This window comes from Micropterus salmoides, unplaced genomic scaffold, assembly GCF_014851395.1.
Source record: "Micropterus salmoides isolate LMB-PRFRI ecotype aquatic unplaced genomic scaffold, ASM1485139v1 Ms_hic_scaffold_6, whole genome shotgun sequence".
In the NCBI taxonomy this organism is placed as follows: domain Eukaryota; kingdom Metazoa; phylum Chordata; class Actinopteri; order Centrarchiformes; family Centrarchidae; genus Micropterus; species Micropterus salmoides.
In genome coordinates, this window is record NW_024044348.1 from 18,191,911 (window position 1) to 18,212,489 (window position 20,579).

Below are 20,579 nucleotides of genomic sequence, written 5' to 3' on the forward strand. Positions count from 1 at the left end.
ATGTACAACATAAGAAAATAAACATTAATAACTCACAATAGCATGTGGGCATTTGTTAATGTGTATTTTTTTTTATCTATTTATGTATAGAAAAATATTGCTTTTAATTACTGTGTGACCAACAGTAAGCTGTTTGTGAAATCTGTGATTACTGCCCTAGTCAAGACAGAGCAGATCAGTCAAAACTTTTACTTTTTTAAATTAAACAATAAGTAACTTTAATTATAATTTACTCAATTGACTTACTTACAGCATAGAGTAAATGGCACCAGTACTACTTGATGTAGTAATACTGCAGACTTTCTAATAACATATCACAGGGAAAGATTTTATAATTGACCCCCTTAAAACCAGATGCTTCACCTCAAAGGTAGTTATCCATTATTTTGAAATAAAAATATGTTAGTGCCACACTTGATCAGTCAATTTTAAACCCCTCAAAATTTTTGTCAGAAACATTGACAAAAATGTAACGTTAACAAGGCCCAATGAGGAAGACTGTGAAATTTGTTTGAAAGCTTTGAGAAAGGTAAGTTTGTGAGCTTTGATCTTTAAAAAAATCTAATAATTTACACGATACAATTCCAAATGGTTTTGTAAAGCCTATTAGCAACATTAGTGTGCACTGGTAAAACCATTGACTGGGTACAACACGTAGTACTGTATCTCCCACCAGGGGGATGCAGAGTATCTAACTCCTGAGTCACAAAAGCACAAAGAAGAATGACATCCGAAAAATCACCGCAAGATTTCCTGGAGCGCTAATGTTAGCTTGATGCTAGGTTAGCATTATTGCTGAGTTAAGAAGTGCAGACTGTTTTCTAACCGTAGCCATGAATTAAGACCGAATTGTCGAACCCTGTTTCGTTAAACCTCGGTGAGTAAAACATATCTATAACGGTTTTTTAAATCGTTTTATAATGTTTAATAATGCCAACTGACGTTAGGAAGCCAACTTAGCATGAATGTTTACACAGCTGGTTTAGCTAACTAACGTTAACGTTACTAACTTACGTTAGCTGCGGTTATCCATAGTTTTATTTATTTTTGATGCAATAATTACTCTCATCGATATTCTGGCAGTGCAACTTGAAAATCAGCAGTTAGCTAGACAATTTGTAGGATCTTTACCTCGCGTCAAGATCAACACTTTGGCTTTTTGACGCTGGCCCAGTAACGTTAACGTTACTAGTGAAAGACCGTTATCGTTATAATGAACTATAGTTAGGTGTCATTGACAGCACATACATTAAAATCAGATGACTGACTGTTTTAATGGACAACGTATGCTTTGCACTCTTTACATTAAAAAAACAGTGGCTGGTTGGAGAGAGAGTTGTCAGGCATGTATGCCTCGGGGAAATACAGCTCGCGGGGCCCTGCACTTATCCCGCGGATGAAAACCAAGCACCGCATATACTACATCACCCTTTTCTCGGTGGTGCTGCTGGGACTAATTGCCACCGGGATGTTTCAGTTCTGGCCCCACTCCATTGAGTCCGCAGCTGACTGGACCCTTGATAAACGCAGTGTTCACGACGCCCCTCTGGTCCGCCTGCCTGTCTCGAGTCCCATTCCTGAGAGGGGTGACCTCAGCTGTCGTATGCACACCTGTTTTGATGTGTATAGATGTGGCTACAATCCTAAAAACAGAATCAAGGTAACTGTCTCTCAAAGCATCCCTCACATCACTGAGCTTACACCAACTAAGTGTATTCCTGCAGTATCTGGAGTATATGCAGTGTTTCTTGTTGAAATTATAACCAATTGTTGAAATGGTTGTCTCTGTAGGTCTACATCTACCCTCTGCAGAAGTTTGTGGATGAACTGGGGGTTCCCATCAGCAGCACTGGTCTGTCTCGAGAATACAATGACCTGCTCAGCGCCATCTCTGACAGTGACTTTTACACTGATGACGTCACCAGAGCTTGTCTTTTTATCCCATCTATTGATGTGCTGAATCAGAACTCCCTGCGAATCAGAGAGACTGCCCAGGCTCTGGCAATGCTACCCAGGTAAACATTTGCATTAGACCCATTCCTCTATATCCATGTTTCACAGACTTGGGGACCCAAAATGGGTCACATTTGTATTGACTCACCAGTTGGCAGAAGTGTAAATATGTGAATGAGCGTTCTTTTTTGCTACACTGGTCTGTTCAGCTCAGATGCTGTGTGAAGTTTTCTCTCTCTCTTTTCCCTAACCTTATCTTCTGTCCACATCCACGAGCTTATAGATTCTTCAATGTGTAATATGTGGGGAAGTGCTCAGTAATGAGGGGTTGGTTTTAAAATGAATTAACTGGACAGGTATCTCCAAACGAAACATTTGCTTTATCTGGGAAAATTCTAACTGTTTTTTTTTTTTAGAGAAGAAACCTTCAAGATGTGTTGATTGAATTTGGCACAACATACTTGTGTGAATCTGGCTTTCCAAATCGAGCATACCCGAAAAACCAATTCATAAATGCATTTTATATACATGGTTTGTTTTGCCCTTTATCCGTAGTTTGTAAATGTAGATGTATTTTTGTAATTTTTAGTCCTGCAGGGACGCCAGATTTGTCTTTCGGGTGTTCAGCTGAAAAAGTATGGGAACCAGTGCTCTATATAAACCCCTTTTTCTCAAATTGCTCTCATATCTGTGTTATCAGTGGTGTTAAATCACAAATGTAGCTTTTAATCCCTGAAGTATGTATCTACAGTCACTTAACCATGTACATTGTGTAAACTAACAATTCCATTTAAATGGAATTAAAAAAATATTAATCATGTACATCCTAGTGTCAGAGATAACAACCAGTGAATAGAAAAACCTTACAAGACCATACAAAGAATACCCATTACTTAAAACATTAATTTATTAACAAAGCTGCCATCATTTAATTTTCTGTTGTTTAAATAACCTGTTAATTAACTTAAATCATTCCAACATTAATCTTGTGTGTGTTTTGGTAGATGGGACAAAGGGATGAATCACCTACTTTTCAACATGTTACCTGGAGGCCCCCCAGACTACAATACAGCCTTGGATGTGCCCAGAGACAGGTAGCTACAATACATCTTAGAAGCAATCTTAGTATTTAAGAATTTGTTAATTGTAATGTGGATCGTTGTGAAACCTAAGATTACCAATGACACAGTGGAATTAATTAGATGGCTCGCTCCTTTGTAGTTAACAGGCTACATTAACAGAATTAAAATATATAGAACAAAAACACTCATATTTAGATAAACATTTACAGTCAATTGGGACACCTACAGCTTAAAAACATATCTAAAACTGCAAACTGTATTCGAAATACCAGACAGGAGAGAATTATGTTGTCAAGAATCCAGTTTTCAGGATTAATCACAGCCACTTGTAGGTACAAATAAAAAGGATAAATCATTTTTCTGTTTTATGTATATTCTGTGTCCAAGACAGATGACATTCATTTCCAAGGTATAAAATGTAAAATGAAGATGAAAGAGATATTTACAAGCATTTGGGAGATAACATATATTATGTAAGAGGCCTTGAGAAGACATTTCAAATCTGGTTGTATTTACCAAGAGCTGGATGTCTCAAGATGTCCTGTTGGCTAGAGTGATGGTTGAGGATGGGAGAGGTTGGGTTTATGAACATGCAGCCTTGAGACAATGAACACTATCTTTAGCTGCAAGGAATTTCCTGGGCTCATCCAGCTGGAGTCTATTTGGCATGGAGCCTCATCAGAACCAGGTGTGTGTGTGACTGACGGTGTGTTTCCTCTTTATGTCCACTTTGCGTGAGAATACATCAGAATCCAAAATGCATTTTGTCACCTAGTTGACTATATGGGATCTATTAACCAGGGCGTTAAGCCTTGATTGATGTCATTTCATGTCTCACTTTAGTATTGTTGGTTGCACCCAAAATAACAAATAAATTATTTTGTGTTTTAAAGAATCTTCCTGTAGCAGACAGAAGTCCGTTGCAATCCCCATGCGTGTCGATGCATTGTTACAATCCTGTTTTTTTTTTCAGAACGCTGCTGGCTGGAGGTGGTTTCTCTACATGGACCTACAGACAAGGTTATGATGTCAGCATCCCAGTTTACAGCCCCCTTTCTGCTGATGTTGAGCTCCCTGAGAGACAGCCTGGGTGAGAACATCTTACACATTAACTCTCGTTATCTTGTTTGAGTATCTAACATCATGACCAAATTATAGTCACTTTACCTAATTTATCCATCAGCAACTTCTCTACAGACTGTGCTCCAAGGGAACATAATGATGTGTGATATTTCTTTGTGGTTTATCAACACTATTTAGGCTAACCTTGATCAAGCAATATTTATAGCCAGCCATAATAATAATAATAAAATAATAAAGTACGGCTTGATAACTCCATTCCTCCAGGCCACGGCGCTACTTTATTCTGTCTTCTCAAACTGCCATCCACCGAGAGTACCGTGCTGAACTGGAGCGCTTGAAGGAAGAAAACGGAGAAGCACTGCTCCTCCTGGACAAGTGTAGCAACCTCTCCCAGGGTGCCGCCTCTGCACGAAAACGCTGCTACAAGGGGCAGGTGTACGACTACCCACAGATCCTGCAGGTGGGGAGCACAACTACATTAAAAACCAGTTATTGCAAAGATGAAGATTGTGAAGTGAAAGCAGGTTTTAATCACCACAAACATTATTATTATTATTATAAATTTTAAATATGCTTTGCACCTTCCTCGGAATTCTCTTCTCCCCACACTCCCCACACAAGAGGCCTACACTTCAGTTAAACACACCGGCTTGCCCCGCCTCTATCTCCATCTCCCCCCTTGCCCGTCTAATCCACTTTTTCCATCAGCAGTACGTTTTATAAAGTTTCCTAAAAGAAGAACTCGTCTTTTTTCCGTATGTTTCCACCCGCGATCCATAATCACGGCAGCAGGTGAGCCGCACATGGGCTTGTTAATGACGCAGCTTATTAAACAAGCGAAACCAACGTCTGCACTCAGTGTTCTCTCTGCTGCTTTACCTGGTCCATGCTATGTCATAGGCTACCATGTTTTTAACCGAGTAAAGTCTGTGCAAGTGAACAGACCAAACCAGCAACCAGGTATAGCAACGTCACTTCTGTGTGACATACAACAACAACAACAGCTATAACTTATAATTTGTTTTGTGGTAATCAACATACACTTAAGACTGGAACAATCACTGTACACTTGTTTCACTCAAGGTCCCTTCAACTGTTCTTAGAACTATAAAAGTTCTTGGGAGCAGGAACTTTTTGGGGAACTAAAACTGGAACTTTGTGAATGTGGTCAAAAGGCAGTTAAAATTCCTATAATGTTCTTGAAGACGTCTCTAGCAGTGTACATGGGTCAGTAGAGCCTGGTCTTAGTTAGTTTTAACTCCCAATGTGTTTCTACAGGAGTCTTCATTCTGTGTGGTTCTGCGGGGGGCACGATTGGGTCAGGCTGCCCTCAGTGATGTACTACAGGCTGGCTGCGTCCCTGTCATCCTTGCTGACTCCTACATTCTGCCATTCTCTGAAGTACTTGACTGGAAAAGGTGTGCCTAAGTCACTGAACAGCTGAAAACCAAGTAAATGGTTTTACAGTTAGACAATTTCAGTCCTCTAATTTAATGTTTCTGTTTCTGTACAGGGCATCTGTGGTTATTCCAGAGGAGAAGCTATCAGAGATGTACACTATCCTAAAGAGTATTCCTCACAGACAAGTTGAAGAGATGCAGAGACAGGTAACAGTTACAATCTCTAACTGAAGAGAAAACGCCTCTAAGCAAAACTTATTGAAAGTGCCTTACATGTAGTTGCAGATTGAGAACTGAGAGATCAGAGGAGCTGTCAGTAGGGTTAAAGCACTTGCATTTCATGTCTGACATGTGCCTGTACCGCAAGCAAGTAACCAATCAGGTCTATGGAAGCTGAAAAGTTGTATGTGAAAGACAGAAATTTGGATCCCACTGTCACTTTTGTAAGTTTGAATTTGCTCCTTTGCCCAGTCTAGATTTTAGAAAGCTTTCAGAAGACTCAACTATGTTGATTTTTAGCTTGAGTGAAATGTACGGCAGACGGCTCTCTCTCTCTTTCCATTTGATATCTGCATTGAGCCACAATAAACAAAAGTGAAAGCGGCTACGAGAGAAGTGCACCAGTTCAGCTGCTCCTCATTCCCTTGTATCAACTCTGGTCCATTTACCAATTACCCTGGCCAAACATTTTAGGCCGAGGGCTCTGAGACGGGCTTGGGGTAGGATTACACCAGACGAGCTCAAAAACATGGCTTGTGAGGTGGGGTTTCTGCTGTGTATAGCAGCTAATTTGGTAGACTATTAAATATTGTTATCCACTGACAGTGCATTATCACAGTACCCTTCTGCCTAATGTGATGGACTACAGATGGATTGAATTGGCTGTACGTCATGTGAGACATGTCATGACAAGTTATTTTATTATGTATTTGGGGAAAATAAGAGTACTGCTATATAGTATTTGTTTGTGGTGTTGGTGACACTCTAAACCCACACATAAAGCATCAGTGTGCTGTCCTATCATGTTTCACATGAGGTAGAATTTAACAAGTAGAATTGAGAGGAGGCTTTGAAGGTGCAAGTTGGAAGATAATAGTTTGGAGGTTAATTTCAGTCGCATGGGGAATGATCAGTGTGGAATGATGGTCAGTGTCACATTATTCTCTTCTTTCAACTAATTAACCTAAATCTTACCAGAGCACAGCAAGCACAAGTTTCTGTTGAATCCAGGTCTAGGCTTTGAAGACCTTACTGATCGAGCTGATGTATTTAATTAGTTTTGCCAGCAGAGGGCTCAGCAGCCTTTGATTTGAGTGTCTCTCTATGTTCCATTATGGGCTGTTGTGCCCATAATGTTGTGCTTATGAATGTAAAAGTAGGTGTAGACAATGCATACTTACCCTCAAAGAAATACCATGTAGTCTACCACTTATATTATACTTTTATTTAGTTTTTATTTAGTAAAGTTTACAGTTTTGTCAGCATAAATTGTGGTTAGTCCTTGAGGGGTCAGAGGCCAAATAAATACCTGTGATGTTAGCTGCTCCAAAAAGTAATTGGTGAGAAAGTGTTTTTGTTTGGTAGGGAGATTTAAAAAAGGATTGACAAAAGCTAAGAAATGTAAGCTTCTTTGGGTAGAAATAAAGTCCTCAAATTAGTTTTAGCAGGTCGAGTGTGTTTTTATTTCACACAAACATTGATAGTTACAGTAGTAACATCTCCATAATGAGCAAGTGTTTTCAGTTCATCCTGCAGGGACAGAATGTTTGGTTAACTAAAGAGCAAGTGTTATTAGAGACCAGGTCAAATTGTTATAGGTTACTGTTGAGCTTCCATCAGTAGTCAGCAGACTGGGTTCAGACAGCAGAACTCATTTTCAAATTTGAGATGATGTAATAGCACCCATTTAGGTCCCATTTTAAAAGGCTACGTACTAAACAGCTGCAAGATGAGACCGCTGGGCCCATGTTTGATTTCTGACTTCCATGAGTCTCGTTTGGGTCATACCCTCAAAATAGGACTCGTACACACTACAGACTTTTTATTAGATTAGCACAGCCAAATCAATACTGATATTAAAATTAGAATTAAAACAAGGTGCAGGGAGGGAGTTATTTCCCAAGATGAAGTTCCACTTACTCCACATCCTTTCCCCTACTATTGCCTGTGTACTGAGCTTCAATCGGACTACCAGCCTTTTCTTTTAATCCTACTTGTCTTTAGCCTCCTGTGCACTGTATACAGTCTGTGAAGCCTCTGTAGCACTACACCGTGCAGAACACTACACTGGCTGCAGCTGATTGATAGAATATGTCAACTCGGTCTCCTCTCCCTTATATGTTGTCTGTTTCTCCTCAAACCAGTCTTCTTTATTACACGTATGCCCTCATGCAGAGCTAAACAGTCAGCCAGGATGATGACAGGTGTCAGTTGGTTTTTGGTCTGTCAAAAATGTAATAACAGCTCCTTAATCTTAACAATATAGAGTTTCAGATTTGATCTCCTTGAACTATCAACCAAGGTCCTCCACCAGATTCCTATTCTTTCCTTACCTTCACAAATGCAGGAGTTATCAGAACATTACAGCCCGAAGATAAATATGAAATCTAAAGTGTACAGGGGGAACAGACGAGTACAGTCTCATGGTGTGCCTCTGTTGCTCTGCCGAATGTTTTGATCCACAAACTGTGGTCTGTAAACCATGGGGCACACTAGCGCCAAGACAGTATAATCCCACATGAAACCTGCTGCTAAAGCAGTGGTCTTAAGTCATGCAAGACCCAAAGTCCTACTAGTTTTTATTTTAGCCATTCAAGGACTGATTTACACCTGAGAGACCAGGTCATCATTAGAACAAGTTGTGTGTATGTGTGTGGAAATGTTTTGATCACAGTTAAAAGTAAAGTGCCAATAAATCTTGAGGAAAAACAATATTCCCCGTGAGCAGCTCAAATGATTGAAACGGACTTGGTTTCACTGCTGCTTTTGATTATGTCAAAAACACTAATGATTGCCTGGTTCTGTCCACGCTCACTGGCTACCATTTTTGGTCCATAGGTTGAGTCATCTGTTCGGCAACTTCAAGTTCAACAAATTGATGCAGACCACTGTAATCAAAACCTTTTCTGATCATCTGTTTTGACCTGTATTTTAACTATATTACACAACAAAAGAATGGGAGCTGTTCTTAATGAGATGGAAATGAGAAGATTATTTGGTTTTAACCAAGCGTTTTTGCATGGGATGACACAATGTTTGCATTATTTTACAATATTTGCAGCAGACTTATAGACTTATAGACTGAGTTGCTGTATTTGTACTGCTACACATCAGTAGAACAAATAGGAACAAAGTTTAGACTGTAGGCTAGATGCTGCAAGTGTAAGATGGAGTAAGGGGTTCTCTTCCTCTCTTAGAACGCTCTCTCTTCTCATAAAAATTCCTGCAGGCGCTGGGAGAGGGTGGAGGGTGGTGGGACGGGCCCTCGGGCCAACACAGTCTGCTTTCTGCCTCTTCCCGGTCAGAAAAGAAACTTTCATCACTGGCTGATTTATGAGCCATTGGGATTCCCCCCTGAGATTGGAAGGTCTTTTTGGATTCTCCTCACCCCCTCTATAAAAAATAAACACAGCTTTTATGTTGTACATCTCCAATGCGTTGTCCCATTCTACATGGGTTTTAGGCAATGGCAAGATAATTAACGTGCCGCTAAGGACTGTCGTGGGACGCCAATAATACACACTGGTGCATTGCAATAGGAGGACCAGATAGAAATACAGCTTAGTGCTTTAAACACTCAAATTCACATCCTCTTACCCTGGAACTGTGGGTCATTGAGGAGCTGGGGCTGGAGTCGGGTGACACAGTGCCTCCTGGCAGGAGATGGTGTTGTTTGAAGCTTCATTAACTCTTATAAGGTTCTCTCGCCTCTGAGCTGTTCCTTGATGTTGGAGGCAAAGAGAGACACACATCATGGTCCATACCACTAATACTGCTATTGATCAATTCTGGTCAAATCAGGTTCATTTGCGTTGATTTCTTTTCAGATTTCTTCTTTTCGGCATCTTAACCATCACACTGTCAGAGCCTGAACTGTGTGAATAAAAGAATTCAGTGTACAGATTCTTTTTCATCTTTACGGTCTTGACTGAAAGAACTACGTGACGTGAGATGTGAATGAGGGCTGAGTATTCCAGCAGCCGATGTGATAACATTAAGTTATGGGTTAAGAATTCAGTTATCATTAAATTCTGCTTTTCACATCAGAGATCTGTTGAAGTAAAACAGACACAGTCAAAAGACATTTTTAGAGCGCTTCAGAAGAAGAGTTGCTGAAGGTCGAGAGGCTGGGAGAGGGCTGCAAAATGGACCGCAGGGAATAACCTTGATTTTACAGTCATGACTTCACACTGGTCTTATCTTCTGTCATGTAATGGCCATGTAATAAATGTAACAATAATAATACAAAAACTGTTTTATAAGCAATAACAACATGCCAACAGTTTATGAAATACTACCTTATTCAACCTTTTTCAACAGTTTATGAAATACTACCTTATTCAAGATCAATTATTGTTGTCCATGTAATCACCTGTTTTGATCAGTTCTGTGAATATCTCTGTAAAGTTAATAGAAAAAGCATGTTTGCTTACTATACATTTTGTTAAATATGCAGTGCTGATCCTCAAAGCATGTTTTGTGTTTGCTCTTTTTAGCCAATTTTTGTTTTTATAGGTGCATTTAAAGAAGTCTGTTCCATTTGTCTGTAGGCACGCTGGTTCTGGGAGGCCTACTTCAGCTCCATGAAGGCTATCGGCTTGACAACACTCCAGATCATCAATGACCGCATCTACCCATATGCTGCACGCACTTACGAGCAGTGGAACAATCCACCTGTGGTGGTATGTAATTGTGCAGACTTTATGTTAATGTGCATTTTGCAGTTATTTGTAACTTTTAGCCATTGAGCAAGATCATTGTATATTTATTATGATTGTGTCCTAACCTTCCATTGTTGTCGTTCTGAAGTATATTTAGCTATACCCTGAAGGCTGTTCTGTTCCAGCATACAGCTACATAATCTATACAGTCTGTGTGCTCTGCTGTGCTGAGCCGCTCAGTTGTATTTCTAGAAGTCTTTTTGTTGCAGACATCTAAATGACTGCCATCCAGAATAGAGCTTTGACCGTACAGACGCTCACAGTGCCACATAAACTTCCCCACTCTCCTGTGCCTTGTAAATCGAAGCCTCTGTGGGAGAGTGACAGTAGATGCCTCCCCACTTTCTGAAGCGCCACACATGCAGTGCTGAACAGTTTGGTATTCACCCAGCTTGCTCCGAGGCAGCCAGTTTGTGTCAGCAGTTCTGCGCTAGGAGGATGCCTCCGTTGTGGTGAAAAATAAGTTCCTGCATGTCTGAGTCATTGTGTTTGTAGTGAGTACGCTGGATGTGAAGAATGGTGTGTGTGTTTAGCTTCCCTGTGGTTGTGGGAGTTTGTGGCTGCAGACAGCTTGGCTGAGCGACCATCTCTCAGGAGTTGTTAATCAGCCCGGTCTGATGTAGTGTCTCCTCCATCCTCAGCCCGTGGGGTAGAGACATTTGCATGTGAGCGTCTGCATCTTTCAGATGTCTACAAGAACCCCAGTATAAGCAGATCCACTGAAATGCTTGGATTAGAGAGGTGGCAGTCACAATCAGGTTGTGTTGGTGTAAACAAGTGGCGCTTGTTTTCTGATTTTTGTCATTTAAGCTCTGCTAATAGGTTCACTGCAGCTGCTCACTCTTGACCATGGGTTGCCTGTTTTCCTTTGAGCAGCTAGCTTGTTAATCAGCAGTTACACTTGACATTGCCCACTTATGTCACAATGTTTAGTCAGAGTGTCCAACTCCCAGTCCACTCTATCAGTATCACTCATGTCTCAAGGTTTGTCCAGACCCAGAGCAGGTTAATTGTGTCAGGGTACAGACCTTTGGCCATTCCTGCCAGAGATGGGAGATGAAGTGTTTTGTCGATGGATTCAGTGAACGGTTGGTGAGAAGAACTTGCACAGAGCACCAAATAAATCAGGCAGACATTTTCCCCCCTCTCCTCCTGTAGTCTTCAGGCTGGTAATTGAAAGCACATTTCCCAGGATTGCTGGTGCCTTTTGGAAGGGGGTTTCAGAATAAGGGACAGGCTGCATTTTGTGTGAGAGTCGTTAGGTAGTGGCATTGTAAGGTTTATAGATTACAAGAATTTCGACATCTCCAGACTTCCAAATTTGAATTTAAAACATTTTTGTAGTGATTGGCACCTGGGCATGTGTGAGTTGTATTTGATCACTATCATGTTTAAAAGTTAAAGTACAGTCTTTATCCATTACTTAAACTCTGTATTAAACCTAATCCTTCACAGGTATAAATTACTAAGAGTCTTACAATGTTCACCCACATTCAACATCTTTAAAACTGGAAGTCAACCCCTGGGTCGTTATCTTTTGAAAAGTTCCCCAAAATAGAGCCAAAATAGTAAAAATAAATAAAACAACACAAGAACATAGTATTGTCATAATATTAATAAATTATAAAATTATCAAGTATCTTGTGTTGCAACTTTATTATTTGTATTATTCAGCAAAATATTGAAAGATTAGATTTAATCTACCACTACTGTGCCTCTTAATCTGTGTATATTAGCAATACTTATGTAAGCTGTTTAAGTTGATGATATCAAAATGTTTCTATGATGATTCTACAGGTTAACAGATAGGATAGAAAGATTAAGGCATTTTGAATACTTGGCAGTTCTTTATATTATCTTGCACTTAATCTATGTACCTTTTTTTTTGAGTCTTCAAGGATCTTTTCTTCACTAAAGTTAACGAAGAACCACTCAAGCAGATCAAATAACCAAATAAGATTATTTTTAAATCTAAAGTATAAAAGAAAAACACATCAACTCCTTTTCAGAACTGCTGGGGACATTTTGAGCTGTGGCTTTTTCTTTTCATCTAATTTATTCTGTTTGACAAATGACTTAAGTGGTCTCTGCCTCTTTCATTCTGTTTTTAATGCATCTGTGGTGCGTATATGTGTTAGTTTAATTATTTCCCCCTCGGCGGGTTTGACAATGTGAGAATGACCACAAGGAAGTTTCCACTTTCCAATAAAGTGGATTTTTTATTGGTGGAGGAGTGACTGATGTTGTGTTAAAGGCAGTGGCTGTGTCTCTGTTGACAGACTTCTGTTGATGCTGTAGAAGGAGCCACATAATCAATGTGTGGCCACCTGGGACCAAAGGAGAAACAGGGTTTATATGTACTTCAAGAAGCCCACAGATTTACTGTGTTAGACGTGCTCTCTTTGCCCCTCGCAGACTGATTGTCACTGTAACCAGGGTAGAGTGGAACATTTTTGGAGCCTTTGATGAAGTTGGGTTTTGTCAGTGCTGTAGTAGCACATGCTTGTAAATGAAAGATATAGGTTGTCTTTTTAATTCAGTTGAGAAAACAACCTTAGTAGACACTCAGACACTCGTTGTGTTTGGCGTTCCAGGGTTTTTTGTAACTTTTAAAGTTTAGCACACATACCATAAGAAAACTCTCCTGTTGCTTCTTTAACAGTGTCACTTGATCTAAGCTGGAGTCAGGATCCGTGGTTTACAAGCCATTTTAAAGGGGAGCGATGATAGCAAAGCCAAGTTCCAAAAGTGACGATAGAAGGCCCAAATTTACTACCTGGCTTTCCACTCTTTGACTGCCACCCCTCTTCTTTCTGTCCCACCCTTTCTCCTATATCCATGAAGACCCGTCAAAATAGCATCACAACAGGGTAGCCAACTGTCTTGTTTGCAAAATCCTTTCTGGTCTTACCTATCATTCTGTACTGCTGCTTCTGCAGGGTTCACTTTCTGACTTGAAGCTTTTGGCACTCTGTTAGCCCCCTGAGAGACATTATTGGATGATTCGTGCTCCATAATAAAAACCATCAACTGGAAATTACTGCAGGTGACCTCACTGTCCAGTAAAGCACTATTATAGTGTATTAAATCATGGAAAACATGACAGACAAGGTTGACACTGAAGACATGAGACTAGATCTACAGTAGCTTTCCATGGAAATGAAAAACAAGAAATTACTAAATATGTTTGCAACCTAAACAGCCTACGTTTTTCTTTGTTTTCCTGTCTTGTGTAGAAATGGTCCAGTGTGAACAGCCCTCTGTTCTTGCCACTCATCCCGCCAAGGGCACCTGGGTTCACAGCAGTGGTGCTGACCTATGATCGCGTTGAGAGTCTTTTCCGGGTCATCACAGAAATCTCCAAGGTGCCTAGCTTGGCTAAGCTGTTGGTGGTGTGGAATAACCAGAACAAGAGTCCTCCTGAGGGTGCGTATATAAAATAAGAAAGTTCATGCAGCCTTCTTAAAGATATATATGTTGTATATACACTGAGTTGCCATTTTAATTGGTAAAACTAAACTAACTAGCCAAAAAACAATAGTTTGTCATTCTGCCAAATTGTTTTTTGCAGAGGTGTTTTCTAATATTGAGTCTACACTCATTGAAATAAACATGGTGGCCCCTAACTCTATGGCGCACCTCCCCAACTGATCGGTTTAGCCAATTTAGGGACAATTAATAAACTTTTATGGCATGGAGGAAACTTTACGTGCAGGTGTTACCTTTTTTCATTAACACATGTAGTCCTCAAACATAAGAGTAATAAGTGAAAGCCGGCCAATTGAGATGTTACTACTTAATACTCAATTCTCTGCGCATACACTTAATGTACTTGTACCAATAAAAGCCATCAGTAGGTTTCAGTAGTGACTGACCAGTAGTGCTCTGTTTAACTTGCAGTTTTATTGTTACATGTCTGTCCCTGTTTTTTCTGTCTTTCATTACACTACATCATTAGTTGTAGTCCATCAGAGATGTGTCACAGTAATCTCTTATTAGTTGTTATTTATTGCACCTTGCACTCTAATTATTTGCCTTAATATGTCAATTAAGTACACAACAGTTAATCGTGCCTTAACCTACTGAGGGCTTAGCTCAGACTGTTCTGGACCAGGAATTAAATCGGTCCTGCTGCTGTAAGAGTTAGCTAATGTAATGAAATAATGAGAGGACTTTGAAGTGCTCCCTCGTGGCTGTGAGTTGCCTTTTCATTAGAGGCATCAACGGCGCCTGGCTGGAGCTTTGTGACCCATTAGAATTAACAAGGGGCCATTGACGGGTCAGACTTACAGGGCTCAATCCAATATGAAGGCAGATTTCTTCCCCATTCACACCAAGCCTTGATCTGATGTGTTTACAGACTGACAGAGGTTTTGCTTCCTCCAGTGTTTTTTTAGAAGATGCTGACAAAGCACAAGGTAGCATTATTGTGTTTTTGTGGGTTTGGAGATCAGCTTTGTGACAGACTTAAATGACATTATGTTTATCAAATTATTTTGACCTGCTTTCACTGTTTGTGTCTGTTCTTATAAATGATCTCTTGGTATAGAAAGCTACAATAAAGGCAGAAGGCATGCAAAAAAAGCGATTGCTTATTCTTCAGAACAGGAGATTTAGTCTTTAATACAGTTTTAGAAATCACAGAAGAATTAACAGTAGCTGCATTTTTGACCCATGCCTAGGTGCGGCTAAAGTTTTAAAATTCAGATAATAGCCCATAATTCCCTCACTCCTACTTTCCAACCTTGGATATAAAAGAAGGGATGACAGCAACATGGACAGAGTGAAAGAAGAAAGTCTGGGCATTCAACATAGCACTTTTCCTGACAATAGCTTTTGACAGACGTGGTTCGGTGGACTCAGAGCTCTTCTTATGGGCTGCCAGGCCCCAGTTACCCCATTAATGAGGGGACACATTCTGTGTGATCTGTCTGTGCCACAGTCCGTGCCATGGACACTGCCCAAGATCTTTGAAATGCTCCCTCGTGAAGAATCGCAGTGTGGTTAGATTTGCACGTGCTTGAGGTTAGCGTAGCGATACAAGTCAGTGAGGGAAGTTAAACTCCCAGGGCGCTGTTTTTCACTGCCAAGACAGACTTCAAATATCTCTGTCAGTGGTAAATGACATCATGATTCCTCAACCATCTTAAAACACTGATAGTGGCCATATTTATATTTATCAACCACTAAAGATTTATGAAAAAAGTGTATTATAGTGTCACACAATATATATGTATCTCTGTAGAGCTGCCGCTAACTATTATTTTCAATTAATTCATGAGGTGATTAATTGTTTGGTTAATGAAAAATGTGTGAAAAATGCCCATTACAAGGTGACGCCTTCAAATAGCTCTTTTTTGTACAACTGACTTTCAAAAATTCAAAGAGAGTCAACTTACTGTCGTATAAGAAAAATATAAACAGCACATTTTCACATTTTAAAAAGCTTTAACCAGCCAATTCTGGCCAATTTTCCTGGAAAATGATTAATCACTTATCAAAATTGTTGTCAACTGATTAATCGACTTAATTGTATCAGCCCTGTAACTATGTTGGGACAACTAGAAACGTGGTTGCTATTATTGTATTGTTTTCCCTGCAGAGTCTCTTTGGCCAAAGATCGGTGTTCCCCTCAAAGTCGTGCGAACCAAAGAGAACAAGCTGAGCAACCGCTTCTTCCCCTACGACGAGATCGAGACAGAAGCTGTGCTAGCTATCGATGATGACATCATCATGCTGACATCAGATGAGCTGCAGTTTGGTTACGAGGTGAGAAAAAGGCCTCCTTATTTAAAAAAAAAAAAAAAAAAAAAAACACCCCTTAACCTTGACCTACTTTCCCCATCCTTCCTCTGATGACAGGTATTGCAGGGAACCATTTCAAGTTGATCTTGGAGTTTAAAGTCATTCAGAGAGATTACAGTCTCATTCTCCACTGACTGCCTGCTGAATGTGTTTGATGTGTGAAGAATGATGACAGGTCTAGAGCTGATGCTTTCCATGCCCACATACCTGCCCGGCCCTACTTAGCCCTGTGCACTCACCTGAATCCATTTAGAAGCCATTTAATAAAATTGTGCTCAGTTTAAGGATAATTACATGGAATTGCAGGCAGGATAGAGGAGTTGTCTGTCTTACTAGATGACGGTGTTTCTTGCTTGCAGTAGAAGGATCAGACTGGCTGCTGGTGTCAAACCAGAGACATTCAGCCAACCATAAAGATACCTCTCTCTGAAAATGCCTCCTAATCATTTATCTTTTAGTGTAATCCGTCAGTTCTCACCTTAGTTCAATTCTCCTGAAACTGTCTGAAAGTCTGTCTTCTGTCCTGCTGCAGGTATGGAGGGAGTTTCCAGACAGGCTGGTCGGCTACCCTGGCCGGCTGCACCTCTGGGACCATGAAATGGGGAAGTGGAAGTATGAGTCTGAGTGGACCAACGAGGTCTCCATGGTTCTAACAGGAGCCGCCTTCTACCACAAGGTGATTTGGGAAAGCCTGGCTGAAATCAAGGAGTTTTGGCAACTTAGAGCTGCTGGTGGATGTTAGAACTGTTGCTTAGTAATGACACACACAGAATGGATTTCGCGAAGGAAGTGACACGTGCAGAAAGGATTAGATAATTTCCATTTGACCTCTGTTTTGGGTATGTGTTGTCTTTCAGGCAAGAAGATTACAGTGATAGATGAGCAGAGTGTCATATGTAGGGTGAGGTTATCTCACTTCTACTTAAAAGCTCACACACTCACTTAAGTTCAAAGCAAATTCTAGTGCAGCGATTCCTCCTACACACTCTTGGATCACTATGTGATGGCATTATTTTACGCAATGAATCTGCAGTGTGTGTGTGTGTGTGTGTGTGTGTGTGTGTATATATATGTGTGTGTGTATATATAATATGGCACCTAGTAAGAATTTGTTGTTGTGAATCTCTTTCCTTTCCAGTACTTCAACTATTTGTACACATACAAGATGCCAGGAGACATCAAGAACTGGGTGGACGCTCACATGAACTGTGAAGATATTGCCATGAACTTCCTGGTGGCTAACATCACAGGCAAAGCCCCCATAAAGGTACATGCATAGCTCTGACTGGCCTGGATGCTTTAAGCTTACAGGGGCTGAAGGCTGACAGTCTGATCTCTGGGTTTGATCAGCTCTCACCCGGCTTCACTGCCTCTCCCCCTCCCTATCACACTGACTGTGCCCAGGTGCAGGGGCCCGAGCTAAAGCCCGGCCTTAACCTCCCTTATCTGGGTGTCACTCACTGGCACTCCCCCTCTGAGTATGTTTTCCTAAGCTCACCAGGGCTCAAGCACACCCTGCCATCAAATCACAAGCCGCACACTTCCCCTACGCCTTCACCCGCGCTCCCACCTCCAACCGTATCTCCCACAGGTTCCTTCACAAAACACCCGCCGTCTCCAACCAACCGCTTCTGTCTTCTTCTCTGTGTCTCTCATTTTCTTATATACACACATACATTCACGGGTGTGTGTCAGAGCGTTGGGTTGCAGGCCTGTTTTGGGGGTGTAGATGTGATGGAGGTTAGACAGAGGAACGCCATACATTATCTCTCTCCAACTCCACTGAAGAGAATTCAGACAATTTTTCTCCCCTTATTGTGTTTGACAAAAGTTCTTGTAGGATGTCACAGACTTATTTCATCAGACTGGACAGTTTATTAGATTCTGTCTGGGCTGCTCTGGTTTAACAAACAGTTGACGTGAGCTGACGTTACTGGTGTGACTTTGTTCTGCTTCTGTTTAGGTAACCCCCAGGAAAAAGTTCAAGTGTCCTGAGTGTACTGCCATTGATGGACTGTCCCTGGATCAGACACACATGGTGGAGAGGTATGGCACATTGTTTTGGAAGTTTTGGATGAAATGAGCTCAGTACAATATTTTTGTGGACAAACCGTAAAGATTTTCCACGTCTGTTTTTGTCTCTAACTCAAGCATTTTTGCATCACGTGTTACATCTACACAGCTTTGTCTTGGTATTGTGCAGAATTTCAGTCATAGAATATTCTTATAGTTTGTATCTTCGAAAAATCCATGAATGTATTAGTTTTCTGTTTGGAATATTACAAAACATATTAAAATCTTATAAAAGTTCAAATTGATTTTTATTTTTTTATTTTAAATAATATTTGTTTCACACATGCTATAATTTCAAGGTTTCCTTAGCACATTGACATAAAATTTAGGTGAAACCCAATTTTACCCAATCTGTGTCTTGTAAAATCGTGTAGCAGTGAAATATGGTATATCTATTTTCAGTATTTCCGGTAACTTTTAACAGGTGATTAGATGCACTCATTTAATTAAAGTCATACATATACATACATATTATATTAAACCGGCCAATTCTGTTTGCTGTGCAAAAATAAACACACAAGATCAATGGCTGGATGTAGCCTCTACATACCACTAAACAGATATATAAACGTGCAAAATGTGGAAATAAAAAACTACTTATTTAAGGAAGATTGATTCCTTACAATAATTAAAAGGAAAGAAAAAGGTATAGACCGCGTTTATATACATCATTGACGAATATTACTAATCAGAACCTGCTCAATACATGCATGTTATTAGCCTATAGCTTTTTAGGTAAACAAGTTGTGTTTTCGTCCCTAGATCCGAGTGCATCAACAAGTTTGCATCAGTTTTTGGTACAATGCCTCTGAAGGTGGTGGAACACCGTGCAGACCCTGTGCTCTATAAAGACGACTTCCCAGAGAAGCTCAAGAGCTTCCCCAACATCGGCAGCCTCTGACCAGCATGTAACAGATGTTTGGACCTCGTCACAGCCTCGACACTTAAAGATTTGTCACGACGTCGTCTTTTATATCAAGAAGTCAATATTCAGACTGAATTTGTACATGCTTCTGTCACCTCTAAGTCTAACATTGACATTCGCTGAGATTTTAAATTGATGTTAAAACGCAGAATTGCACAGGACATTAAGTGAATGTCTTGAATGATAGAGCACACTGAAAATCTGGTAAGAAGTAAAAGAGATTTTCAGACATTTACAATACTAATGCATGGACTTAAGTTTCATGCTATTGGACGGTCACCCTGATTCTGATGTTTGATGTACAGGCTGACTGATTGGAGGTTTGTGGTCCCTTACTGTTACTGTTTTTGAGTTGGAAACTCTGTGCTCCAGCTGCTCTGGAATCAGTGTATACAGTGTATATATTTGTATTTTGCAGCAGTGCTGTACAATAGTCATAATTTATGATGCTCCAATTAGGATTTTCTTGGACCTGATTCTTTTAGCTGCTCTGTATAAGAAATAAATGGTTAATATACTTGATATATAGTAAATAATTCAATGATGTATCTATGTAGGCTTTATCTAATGGTTAATTGAATGTGATGACACACAGTGTGGTCACATATTCACGGTGTCTTTTACACAATCTGATTGGACCATAAATCTAATACTCAGGATGAGTAAGTAGTCATTTGATGAGTTACGTGTGTGAACACGGTGCGCCATGCATTTAAAGACATACTGTATAGTGAATAATAGACACTTCTCAAAACAGATGTGTATAAACTGTTGCAATGCTTTGTTTTTTTTATTTTTCCATTATATCTGTTGTGTGTTTTTTGTCCTTTTCATCCCTACTTGCCCCATCTCTAATTTTTACATTACAGCATTGAGAGCAGTGCAGTGTATAAGATGTTAACATTGCCTTGTGATGTTTATATTTGCCTTTTTCTTTTCATTGTCATTGAAATTTCTTTGACTGAGTTTGTGTATCTAAGTGTATATATGATTTTTGTAATACAGGATAAAGACCACACTAATGTGTGTCGCAGTTTTAATGTTCTTTTTTCTGTCTGTGTAAGTGAGGTGGGAAGAAGTTAAAGACAGACGTTTTCCTTTTTCATGTCAGTCTTTGCTCCAACCTCAAACCCTCCAGAGCAGACCCTACGTGACACTGACGATCCACTGTTCCCTCCAGCCTGTCACCTGTTGTTAATATACGCTGCCTAATCCACCCTGTTCAATGTCAGCAGTTCAAAAGGGCGCAGTTCGTATTTTTGTCAACTTCAATTAGTGTGATACTCTTGCGGGTTATGCGATCTCATTTCAGCACTCG

At 40.2% G+C, this 20,579-nt stretch overlaps 1 protein-coding gene across 1 annotated transcript; it reads left to right on the forward strand.

Moving 5' to 3' along the window:
* The first annotated feature begins 709 nt into the window (after positions 1 to 709).
* On the forward strand, positions 710 to 20,287 carry ext2 (exostosin glycosyltransferase 2). The gene is made up of 15 exons (XM_038701173.1): positions 710 to 877; positions 1,318 to 1,660; positions 1,792 to 2,015; positions 2,958 to 3,047; positions 4,009 to 4,125; positions 4,383 to 4,578; positions 5,397 to 5,536; positions 5,632 to 5,725; positions 10,288 to 10,419; positions 13,695 to 13,884; positions 16,061 to 16,227; positions 16,796 to 16,939; positions 17,402 to 17,530; positions 18,227 to 18,309; positions 19,099 to 20,287. The coding sequence occupies exons 2-15, from the start codon at positions 1,346 to 1,348 to the stop codon at positions 19,235 to 19,237; spliced, it is 2,160 nt and encodes a 719-aa protein (XP_038557101.1). The 5' UTR covers positions 710 to 877; positions 1,318 to 1,345; the 3' UTR covers positions 19,238 to 20,287.
* The last annotated feature ends 292 nt before the right edge of the window (positions 20,288 to 20,579 follow it).

Coding starts and splice junctions, on each gene's coding strand:
- ext2 (XM_038701173.1), top strand. CDS start 1,346: ATGTATGCCTCGGGGAAATACAGCTCGCGGGGCCCTGCACTTATCCCG. Junction 5,726..10,287: donor TTGAAGAGATGCAGAGACAG/GTAACAGTTACA, acceptor ATTTGTCTGTAG/GCACGCTGGTTCTGGGAGGC. Junction 10,420..13,694: donor GGAACAATCCACCTGTGGTG/GTATGTAATTGT, acceptor TGTCTTGTGTAG/AAATGGTCCAGTGTGAACAG.